Below are 12,789 nucleotides of genomic sequence, written 5' to 3' on the forward strand. Positions count from 1 at the left end.
GTCTCAGGTCACCAATACACTCTGAGGAGACAAAAGCCATGGGATAGCGATATGCTCATATACAGATGGCGATAATATCGTATACAGAAGGTCTAAAAGGACAGCGCATTGGCGGAGCTGTCACATGTACTCAGGTGATTCAAGTGAACGGACTTTAAATGGGGAATGGTAGTTGGAGCTAGACGCATGGGATATTCAGTTTCGAAAACCGTTAATAAATTCAATATTCCGAGATCCACAGTGTCAAGACCGTACCAAGAATACCTCATTTTATGCATTACCTATCACCACGGATAACGGCCCTCACATAACGACCGAGAGCAGCGGCGTTTCCGTAAAGCTGTCAGTGCTAACAGACAAGCAACATTACGTGAACTAACCGCAGAAATCAATTTGAGACGTACGAGTAACATATCCGTTAGGACAGCGGAGCAAAATTTGGCATCAGTGAGCTGTGTCAGCAGACGACCGACGCAAGTCCTTTGCTAATGGCATGACATACCCTGCAGCATCTCTCGTGACCATAGACGACTGGAAAGCCGTGGCCTGCCCAGATGAGTCCCGATTTCAGTTGGTAAGAGCCGATGGTAGGATTCGAGAGTGGTGCAGATCCCACGAAGCCATGGTGCCAAGTTGTCAACAAGACACTGTGCAAGCTGGTGGGCGCTCCATGATGGTGTGGGCTGTGTTTACTCGGAATTGACTGGGTCCTCTGGTCCAACCGAACAGATCATTGACCGTAAATGTTTATGTGCGGCTACTTGGAGACCATTTTCAGCCATTCGTGAATTTCATGTTCCCAAACAACAACTGAACTCTCGTGCAGAACGTCCTGCACCGGCAACATTTTCGCAATTATGGACGGCTATATGAGCCGCATGACTCAATATTTCTGTGAGGGACTTCCAAAGACATCTTGAGTCCATGCCACGTCGAGGTGCTTCAGTACGCCGGGCAAAATGAGGTCCGACACTTTTTAGGAGTTATTCCATGCTTTTTGTCACCTTAATATACTATGACGTCGTACAAGAACAAATATCACACTGTGATGTGTTCAAACACAGAATCCATGCAAGTGTTCCGGATCGCCGAGTTGGAATACTGGGTGTGCAGCCAGGCATTAATCTGACCCCTAATCGGAACTAGAGAGAAAATGAATACTGTGGAACGCTTAGGCACGCAGCTGCTGCCAGCACCCTGACTTTCAAATATAGCAAAATCCCTCCTAACACCCAGTGCAGCATGATAAAGCCTAAATACACGTTAGAATAATTTTTCCAGTCTAACTAATACCACCACGAGAAGTGGTACACGCTATACTCTTGGTATGAACGGCATGGGCTACATGCATCATTTAATTATTCTTGTCCATATTTTACGAAGTTCGTTAAACCGCTTATGACAAATCTGTTATTATTTCACAGTAGAACTAACGTTAACATTTTTTAGACATGAATTATCTCTCTAAAGGAAAATATAGCTGGAACATTAGGCATTATATAAAAAATATAAACTTGTGTCGCAACATAAAGTTCAGAGAAAATTACGGAGGTAAGATAAAAGTTTCTGAAAACCCTCTGTTTCAGATAAAAACATTTTTATGCATAAGAAGTTACTTAATTTTAACAACTAGTGGTCTCTTTAATAGATCATATGTAAATATCATTTCTGCAAATGAATATATTAACTGAAAGAAAAGCAAGTGATTCTGTATGTAAGATATCTTGTAAAGTATAAAATGTGAAGGTGCATTCAAACTGAGTTAGCTGTAAAAGTTGCAGGAGGTAATTCCTTACAGGAAATAAAATAATAAATATGGTTGTAGTATGTGCCCGCGAATGCACATTTCCCATGATAACAATGTGCTGCAAGATATCGTTCTCCCAGTATATTGTGTCAAAGACATATACGGTTGAGTGGCCGCACGGATGTTCTGAGAAATGTAGTTCAACAGACAGCACCATACGATTTTTTTAAATTTTTTTTCTACAGGAGAGTGTTCACGGACGTGAGAAAAACAGATGAAGACAGGGAAATGTCGGGGTACCAGACCTGGAATAACAGGACACTGAGGACAACGACAACACATGACGGTACAGGTAAACGGTCAACCGAAATCTTGTAAACCAAACATCGGTAGTGTGTACTCTACATTGGAATCCGTGGGCAAGGATGATCACAAGTGGATTTATCTCCATTTGGAAAGGTTTGCCGCTGTTTTTTTGCACCAGGACACCACCATTCTATTATTTCTGTCATTTGTCTTCTTCACTGATGAAGGGAACTTTGTAAGAGTTGGTGTCCTAAACCTACACAATCGTCAATTTAGGTCACAGAAAATTGTTGATTCACTTCATCAACAAAGGTTTATTATCATAGTTTGAACAACCATCATTGTGGCCACCTAACTGGACCGCTTGTTTTTCCAGGATGTCCATGTACAGACGCACTTGGAATTTTCTGAAGTACAACTTTGCCCCTTAGTTGAAGGTGTGCCACTTAGAGCATGACAGGTTCTGTGTTGCAAACACAATGGAGCCCAGTCCGCTTCTATATTAACGTCCACCGACATCTCAGTAGCGTCTTCCCCATGCAGTAGGTAGGACACAGAGGTACTGCGGTGTAGCCTGATAGAGCACTGAACCGCTCAGTGACATCTACGTAATGTCTTCCCCAGACGATATATGTGATGCAGGGATCCTTTAGCATTGGCGAGTCCATCACTGCCGGCCGGAGTGGCCGAGCGGTTCTAGGTGCTACAGTCTGGAACCGCGCGACCGCTACGGTCGCAGGTTCGAATCCTGCCTCGGGCATGGATGTGTGTGATGTCCTTAGGTTAGTTAGGTTTAAGTAGTTCTAAGTTCTAGGGGACTGATGACCACAGCAGTTAAGTCCCATAGTGCTCAGAGCCATTTGAACCATTTTGAACCATTAGTCCATCACTGAGCTAGAACGTCGTTTACCTCTGGTTGTGGGGGCAACTTAAAAGTATTGCACTAAGGTGTGCAGACATTGAAGAACGTTTCAGCATAGTATGTGAAGAAATTGCATGGCAGGCGAGAACATTCGAAAGAAGGCAATAGTCAATGAATCAATACATAGCCACATGTATTGCTTTCTATAGAAAACATTTGGAACTTCTTTTGTATAGGAGAAAACTCGAGTGCCACAATCTTATAACGACAAATGGTTTTGTGCAATACCGCACTGTTATCTATCATGGGAAATACACATTTGTTGACTGACACGTGTATGAAATAATGTTCAAATGTGTGTGAATTCCTAAGGGACAAAACTGCTGAGGTCATCGATCCCTAGACTTACACAGTACTTAAACTAACTTAGGCTAAGAATAACACACACACCCATGCCCGAGGGAGGACTCGAACCTCCGGCGGAAGGGGCCGCGCAATTCGTGACATGGTGCCTCAAACCGCGCGGCCACTCCGCGCAGCTGTGTGTATGAAATTTTTGTTTAATTTACTATCAGAAAACACTATCTGTAGTTTGTACAGATAGATAACGTTCACACTGTATAATGTGGATACGTCCCTAAAATATATCTCTTTCAATGTGTTGCAGTGTCGACAGGACTACAAAAACGCATATCTGTCGTACATGTCGAATCCAACGAACGCTGCAATGGCGGCGTATCTGGACTGCCACAACAGCTATGTGCAGCAGCTGCACGCTACCAACGGCATGCTGGACCAATATCACACTGAGACACTGCCACAGCTACTCCAGGTCAGTACGCGCTCAGCACTGCAAGCGCACGGCAGCACGGCGCTAATCAAGTAACACAGACATTCTGCGTCACTGGTACTCCAGGTCAGTACAAGCTCAATACAGTAGCGAACTGCAAACAGGGTGCCAGGTCAGTAACAGAGTGATATTCTGTCAGTCAGTGGAAGTTCAGCACAGCAGAAAAGTATAAACAGGATACCAGGCAAGTACTTGCTTTGTTTGTGTATTGTTTTTTGCTTTTAAACAGATTTTGCGCAGTGCAAACTGCACAGGAACTGTGCATGTTGGGTATGAATACATGGAAAATTTGCCTCCGTTCGGAAACAGCTAGAAGCTGCGTTAGCCACGGTTGACAACTTCACTACTGCAGTAATCTACGATGACAGCTGGGGAATCAGTGGTTAAAACTGGGGCATCTTTAGTGCCGTTTGTTGCAGATGACACAAGTATTGCAATAAATAGTATGTCAAGTGTAGTTCTAGAAATGCTAATGATATTTTCATGGATATTAATAAATGGTTTAAAGCCAACTCACTGACATTAAACTTCGAAAAGACTCACTATATGCAATTCAGAACCTGTAAGAGGTTTCCACCCAGCCTATGCATAAAGTATGAAGAAGAGCAGATAGAAGAGATTGACAGTCTTAAATTCCTGGGATTACAACTTGATAATAAATTCAGTTGGAAGGAGCACACCACAGAACTGCAGAAACGCCTCAACAAATCTGCATTTGCAATTCGAGTGTTAGCAGACATAGGCGACATAAAAATGAAAAAGCTTGCATACTTTGCCTACTTTCATTACATGATGTCATATGGTATAATATTTTGGGGTATCTCTTCAAGTCAAACAAAAGTTTTCAGAGTCCAAAAGCGTGTAATACGTATTATTTTGGAGTAAATTCACTGACGTCCTGTAGAAACCTCTTCAAAGAACTGGGTATACTAACTACCGCCTCTCAGTATATTTACTCCTTAATGAAATTTTTCCTAACTAATATATCTCTTTTTACAACAAACAGCTCAGTTCATACAAGCAATACTAGGAACAAAAATTATCTGCACAAAGACTTAAAAGCACTTACTTTAGTTCAAAAAGGGGTCCACTACCCAGGAACACTCATCTTCAATAATTTGCCAGCATACATAAAAAATTTAGTTACAAATAAAGATCAGTTTAAAAGGAGCCTAAAAGACTTACTAGTGGCCAAGTCTTTCTACTCCATTGACGAATTTTTTAATAGAAACAAATGATGTATTGTATATATTCATACTATTAGTATTGTTATTTCAGCTAAAAAAAATTGACATGTTCCACATCCACGAGGATCTCCTCAACACGGATCTATGAAACGAGAAACTAATCTAATCTAATCTAATCACCAAATTGTCACTGCATCTTTTGACGAGGCATATCTGAGGAGCCTATCCTCACTCGAGCGTGAGAGGCGAACAGTTGTGGATCCGCATGTCTCTGGGCAGAGGGCGCATGGGAGTACTGGCCGTCCGGCTGCCCCTTTATGCTTTGACAACAGGTACGATATGCTAATCAATGTTAATAACACATCTGAGCGAGCACGGGATGCCTCGCCTGTTGGGGCAGTGGCCGATGGTAATGCTGGTCATTGAGATCTCCTAACGTTAGGCTAGAAGTAGAGCCTCTCAGGGAAAGAGCAGGCAGGTCAAGAAACAAGGCCAGTTCTCTGGGATATCTCGTCGTTGTTTGATACGGTGGGAAACTGCAGGAGCAGTCATACTAAACTTCCAGAATTAGCATTGCTTATTAAAGGTAACACTGCCATGACATTGAAAGTGGAAGTGAATAATAATGAAATCCTAATTTCAGGCTGGCATAAACACTGCTCAAAGGATTTAAAGGGTCACTGTTTTGAAACCCTTAATTTTTCCCATTGCGACACAAAAGTGTGGAATTTTGCTCAAAGATGGCTGCACCCTTCCTCTGTAATGATCTAAAACGTGGCGCCCTGCGACATCACCCTCGGGCTCGGCCACTCTTCAGACAGAAAGGTGTCGAGACGTACGAAAAACTGGCTAGAGCTCAGAAGTTTATGTGAAATACAAGGTAGGTTAATGTTGTCACAAGAGCATCAAATGTCACAACTTCTCTACCCAACGTCACGATGGAGGTGTCACACGATGAGGTCATCATTCCGTCCCCCCTTATCCACCTCTCACCCTTTCTCTAGACGACTCTGTGATCGAGGTCAGAAGAACGACTCCCAGCGTGGAAATTATGCGGTTTTCATGTGGATGGACGAGGAAAGCATTTCAGACACACCGCTGCTCAGAATCGCCACAAAAGGCTTCAGGAGATGGCAAACGGGCGTTATTGAAATCACGCCTTCCATTGGGGTCTCATTTACACACATTTAGCGGTAGAATACGACAGTTTGCAGTGCGATGATCAGCATAACATTCTTCACAACCATTTTTTTTAAATCTCTAAACAGGTAAGTACATCAACAAAAGAGAATAATTATGTACATGATAAAAAAGAGTACAACAATAAAAATGTTCTTTATCAGTAGAAACAATGGATTTACAAAATTAAATGTCTTCTTCTATAGGGTTCTCTACGCTGTCTTACTTCTGTCTTCCAGTGGATTATCCTATTCCAATTTTGTCAACTGTTATTTCCACCCTGTAGACAAATAATGCTATTTGTAGAGAAATGGTGCACAATATGCTGCTTGCTATATTTTTGTATATATACTTATTTCGACTTTATTGCCTTCGTCAATACATGTCGTGACTTTGTAGATGGACATATATGAACTTTGAGTAAGTTGATAAAGTTATCATCCCCTCTGATGTTAACAATGCAATTGACATAACGTCATAGCAACCACATGACAGTGTTGTTTTTTGTGATAGGAGACAGGTTGGATGCAGGCCGAAGTCGGATGCATGTCGTGTAGTTGGTACCATAGTTCCTTGAAAGCAGCACAAGTTTATTCATGATCCATCTCCAGTTGCGTAAGTGACCACAGCAAGTGAGTCAGTGGATTATGGTATCAACTAATCCACAGGAGAGCCATTTATCCGTATCACTAAATCCTATTCTGTGGAGATTTTCGTTTGTTGCAATGGTATTGTTAACAAATCTGTACCATGGGAATGTAACGTCAGATGTATGTATTTTGAGGGTTGTATTTGTCCACACAGTCTCCCAGTCGTTTGCTTGTATTCTGTACTGTTGGCAATTTTCGCATTTTTCCATTCGCTCTGGAAATTTCTTGTTGTCAGTTGGTTCCTCTTTAGGAGACTAGCGTCTTGGAGGTAGAATTCCCTAATACGTTTTAACTTGTTAACATTACTTATGTCAATAGGTGGATGCATATTTGCTGGACGCACGATTTGGTTTGGGTTGTTTGGGGGAGGAGACCAAACAGCGAGGTCATCGGTCTCATCGGATTAGGAAAGGAAGTCGGCTGTGCCCGTTCAAAGGAGCCATCCCGGCATTTGCCTGTGGCGATTTAGGGAAATCACGGAAAACCGAAATCAGGATGGCCGGACGCGGGATTGAACCGTCGTCCTCCCGAACGCGAGTGCAGTGTGCTAACCACTGCGCCACCTCGCTCGGTCACGATTTGGAAAAGCTTTGTAGCAGTATAGCCTGGAATCTTGTTTAGCAGTGTTATTATTCTCTTGAGGAAGAACCCCGTTGCTTGAATATGTTCCATTCCACATGTATCTCCTAGTTAGTCGCATTAACCTGTTGCCTTCCATTTCCGGAATTAGAAAGACGTGGGCGACATAGTATTCTTTGGAGAATACATTGTTGTTTATGATTCTATTTTTTTTAAATTAGTTTCACGATGCTCCAGTTTTGTTCCAAAATTACACTTTGCTGTTTATTTGTGACAAATCTCCAATTTTTGGCTGCCATGTTTAGTGGGTACCTGCCTAAGATGACTGCTTGTAGTCGTCCACAACTCGTGCCCACGGTATATCTAGGTTATGGAATTCCCTGATGTTTAGGATTATACATTTTCAGTCACTGAGTTATGGCCTAGAGGCAGTGCTATATTGGTAAGTGTCTCGTTTCATATGCGCTGTCTCGTTTTCATTCCTTATTAGGACAGAGACGATGTCAGCATATGCTGTTTCGGCTGACGTTCGATCACACGTGGAAATACGTAACATCGTTTCGTTAAGGAGTCGTAGCAGCGGCTCCAGCGACTGCACTAAAAGATGCATAGAAAGCGGTCTCCACTGTGACATACCCTGCAGGCTATTAAAAGATTTTGTTATCTGTCCATTAACTTGCTCCCTAGCGAATATGCTAATCATTATATTCCGAGCCACTTTTATTACATTTTCTTCCAGACCCGCTTTCTCCATTATCCTCATTATTTATTGATGGCGGACGTGATGAAAGGCTTTATGGATAGTGACGAAAATAGAACGCGCTTTTGACGTTGGCCGCAGCAGCTACTGAAATCAAGTCTCTGATTTCAGAAACTGCTGACATTCTAGTCGTTCCATGTTTTTCAGTACTTTTTTAAACAATGGGGTCCTCTTGCTGTTAATAGCTCTAGCAATAGTTTTGCAGTCAAAGTTCAGCAGTGTAATAAGTCACAGATTTTCGAAGTTTTTCAGTCCGCTCTTCCTTAGTACGAGACAAATTTTGCTCTGTATCGTCTCAGTAGCCACAATCCCGTCACAAATGATGTCATTTTAAATGGCAGTAGAAGTATGAAAAGCTGTTCCCTGGACCGATGACCTCAGCAGTTTGGTCCATTAGGAATTTACAGATACACAGCTATTCCCCCTTGACTTGAAAAAGAAACTAGTAAAAACACTTACACAGTCAGTTCCACAAGAAAGTGTACGTCGTTATCCGTCTGAAATAAAAGTCACTATTATAAATGTATGTTTACATGAAAATACAGGGTATTGCTAATTTCACAATTACCTAATGTTAATCCAATCGCCGCCATTATCGAGTATAGCTTGGCACCTTTGTCCTCACTTTGGTAAATCATCCACGTTTCTAAATATCGTTGGACACACATCGCAACGAATGTCTTAGATTTTCTAAGAATTTTAGGAGGAACTCCGTATGAGCCTTGGTCCGTTTGGATGATTTGCAATAAATACTGCCTCGTGACCCTTCAGATATTTTGCACTCATTTTAAACTGCAACCTACAAAACGAAACATTCAACTCTCACATTATTTAGCTATACACTGTGCAAAGTCTCATTGATTACAGATTCGAGACCTCTACCATAGATGTCGCTGCCGACGTTACATTTAAAATTATGGCATACACTTTCTCGTGAAACTGACTGTACTTCCAGTTACTGATTACAAAGATGTTATCCTGTAAGGCCTTTCTCAGGAAAGCTCACGGCGCCTGGAACTGGTTATGAACAATTGTTCCACGAACAATACGAGACTGGAATAGAAGGGAGAACCGATAGAGGTACTCGAGGTACCCTCCGCCACACACCGTCAGGTGGCTTGCGGAGTATGGATGTAGATGTAGATTTAGATGTAGATGTAGATGTAGATGAATACCTGTGTTCATTATATCTGTGATGTTCGACTCTTTGGCCATATTTCATCATCATATGCACAACTATACTGGCTGCGTGCGAACAAGCACAGAGATTTTCATACCCTCTGTCTTCTCTATTGTCTTATCAACGAACACTGTCCTTCATATCTGTCCTCGGCCTTAACGCTCTTATCGAAACGACATGGCAGAAACACCCATCTCCATCAGTGCAGAATCCCTTCTGTCCCTCTCCATCGTTCAGCCACTTTCTCGAAGTCCTTCTCAGCAGCAGAAACCAGTCTCTGCAGTAACCTCCCCCGTTTTATTGGAGAACTGAATAACATCTCCAGCTTCAGAAGAGAGTTAATGACATATCTTTTAAAGTGACAATAAGGACTGCTGTACGCACTCGATTCCCTCGTATTTCCTTCTCCCCAACTAGATATTCCCCTTCTCCCAGTATTCTTAGCTGATACAGTCTCCTTACATTTCCTTTCCCCAAAATCTAGTTGTATTAGAAAACATCTGTTTTGTATACCTATAAATTCTTTTTTTCAATATCTGTCGCCAACATTATTCTCAGTACTGTCATTATTCTTATACATATTATTATTATTATTATTATTATTATTTCTTTACTTTCTCAGACTTTTTAGAAGTCTGGTTAAGAATGGAGTGACGCGGACCTTTATCAAGCGTCACTTCCTTTTTGCTGTACGGTACATGTTATATTGCATTTAGGAACTTTCGGGTAATTGAACATGTATCAATAATTACGGATTTCTGTAATTGTATATATATGTTTGGATGTAGCTGTATTGCATTGATGTATTGGTGGATATTGTGTGGTATGACTCCTGTAGTTGATAGTATAATTGGTATGATGTCAACTTTATCCTGATACCACATGTCTTTGACTTCCTCAGCCAGTTGGATGTATTTTTCAATTTTTTCTCCTGTTTTCTTTTGTATATTTGTTGTATTGGGTATGGATATTTCGATTAGTTGTGTTAATTTCTTCTTTTTATTGGTGAGTATGATGTCAGGTTTGTTATGTGGTGTTGTTTTATCTGTTATAATGGTTCTGTTCCAGTATAATTTGTATTCATCATTCTCCAGTACATTTTGTGGTGCATACTTGTATGTAGGAACTTGTTGTTTTAAAAGTTTATGTTGTAAGGCAAGCTGTTGATGTATTATTTTTGCGACATTGTCATGTCTTCTGGGGTATTCTGTATTTGCTAGTATTGTACATCCGCTTGTGATGTGATCTACTGTTTCTATTTGTTGTTTACAAAGTCTGCATTTATCTGTTGTGGTATTAGGATCTTTAATAATATGCTTGCTGTAATACCTGGTGTTTATTGTTTGATCCTGTATTGCAATTATGAATCCTTCTGTCTCACTGTATATATTGCCTTTTCTTAGCCATGTGTTGGATGCGTCTTGATCGATGTGTGGCTGTGTTAGATGATACGGGTGCTTGCCATGAAGTGTTTTCTTTTTCCAATTTACTTTCTTCGTATCTGTTGATGTTATGTGGTCTAAAGGGTTGTAGAGGTGGTTATGAAATTGTAGTGGTGTAGCCGATGTATTTATATGAGTGATTGCTTTGTGTATTTTGCTAGTTTCTGCTCGTTCTATAAAGAATTTTCTTAAATTGTCTACCTGTCCATAATGTAGGTTTTTTATATCGATAAATCCCCTTCCTCCTTCCTTTCTGCTTAATGTGAATCTTTCTGTTGCTGAATGTATGTGATGTATTCTATATTTGTGGCATTGTGAGCGTGTAAGTGTATTGAGTGCTTCTAGGTCTGTGTTACTCCATTTCACTACTCCAAATGAGTAGGTCAATATTGGTATGGCATAAGTATTTATAGCTTTTGTCTTGTTTCTTGCTGTCAATTCTGTTTTCAGTATTTTTGTTAGTCTTTGTCTATATTTTTCTTTTAGTTCTTCTTTAATATTTGTATTATCTATTCCTATTTTTTGTGTGTATCCTAGATATTTATAGGCATCCGTTTTTTCCATCGCTTCTATGCAGTCGCTGTGGTTATCCAATATGTAATCTTCTTGTTTAGTGTGTTTTCCCTTGACTATGCTATTTTTCTTACATTTGTCTGTTCCAAAAGCCATACTTATATCATTGCTGAATACTTCTGTTATCTTTAGTAATTGGTTGAGTTGTTGATTTGTTGCTGCCAGTAGTTTTAGATCATCCATGTATAGCAAATGTGTGATTTTGTGTGGGTATGTTCCAGTAATATTGTATCCATAATTTGTATTATTTAGCATGTTGGATAGTGGGTTCAGAGCAAGGCAGAACCAGAAAGGACTTAATGAGTCTCCTTGGTATATTCCACGCTTAATCTGTATTGGCTGTGATGTGATATTATTTGAATTTATTTGGATATTAAGTGTGGTTTTCCAATTTTTCATTACTATGTTTAGGAACTGTATCAATTTAGGATCTATTTTGTATATTTCCAATATTTGTAGTAACCATGAGTGGGGTACACTATCAAAAGCTTTTTGGTAATCAATGTATGCGTAGTGTAGCGACCTTTGTTTAGTTTTAGCTTGATATGTCACCTCTGCATCTATTATCAGTTGCTCTTTACATCCTCGTGCTCCTTTGCAACAGCCTTTTTGTTCTTCATTTATAATTTTGTTCTGTGTTGTATGTGTCATTAATTTCTGTTTAATGATTGAAGTTAATATTTTGTATATTGTTGGTAGGCATGTTATGGGGCGATATTTAGCTGGGTTCGCTGTGTCTGCTTGATCTTTAGGTTTCAGATAAGTTATTCCATGTGTAAGTGTATCAGGGAATGTGTATGGGTCTGCAATGTAACTGTTAAATAATTTAGTTAGATGTGAATGTGTTGAGGTGAACTTCTTTAACCAGAAATTTGCTATTTTATCATTTCCAGGGGCTTTCCAATTGTGAATAGAATTAATTGCTTGGGTGACTTCATGTTGCAAAATTTTCACTTCAGGCATTTGTGGTATCATCTTGTATGTGTCTGTTTCTGTTTGTATCCACCGTGCATGCCTGTTATGTTGTACCGGGTTTGACCATATGTTGCTCCAGAAGTGTTCCATGTCTGTTATGTTTGGTGGATTGTTTATTTTAATGTGTGTGTTATCTATTGTCTGGTAAAATTTCTTTTGGTTTGTGTTGAATGTTTGGTTTTGTTTCCTTCTATTTTCACTTTTTTTGTATCTTCTGAGTCGTTTGGCTAATGCTTGTAATTTCTGCTTCTTTTCGTCTAATTGCTCTGTCGCTTCTTGTTGTGAGATTTTACCTAACCTTTTTCGTTTTTTTTCCAAGATTTCATTTCTTATAAATTGTGTTAGCTGTCCGATGTCTTTTCTCAGTTTTTCTATTCTGATCTGTAGCCTGTGTTGCCATGCTGGTTTTGTGGGTTTCTTCTGTGTGTTGGTTGGTTCTGATCTCTGTCTAGTGTGTATATTTAGTGTAGTGAGTGCTCCTATATAAACCAGTAGTTGT

At 40.2% G+C, this 12,789-nt stretch overlaps 1 protein-coding gene across 1 annotated transcript in view; it reads left to right on the forward strand.

The window, feature by feature from the left end:
• Positions 1-12,789, forward strand: part of LOC126249492 (uncharacterized) — a 1,087,724-nt gene that overhangs the window by 247,855 nt on the left and 827,080 nt on the right. The window contains exon 4 of the mRNA XM_049951143.1: positions 3,583-3,747. Coding sequence (XP_049807100.1) covers positions 3,583-3,747 — 165 coding nt within the window. The remainder of the gene's footprint in view (positions 1-3,582; positions 3,748-12,789) is intronic.

This window comes from Schistocerca nitens, chromosome 3, assembly GCF_023898315.1.
Source record: "Schistocerca nitens isolate TAMUIC-IGC-003100 chromosome 3, iqSchNite1.1, whole genome shotgun sequence".
NCBI lineage: Eukaryota > Metazoa > Arthropoda > Insecta > Orthoptera > Acrididae > Schistocerca > Schistocerca nitens.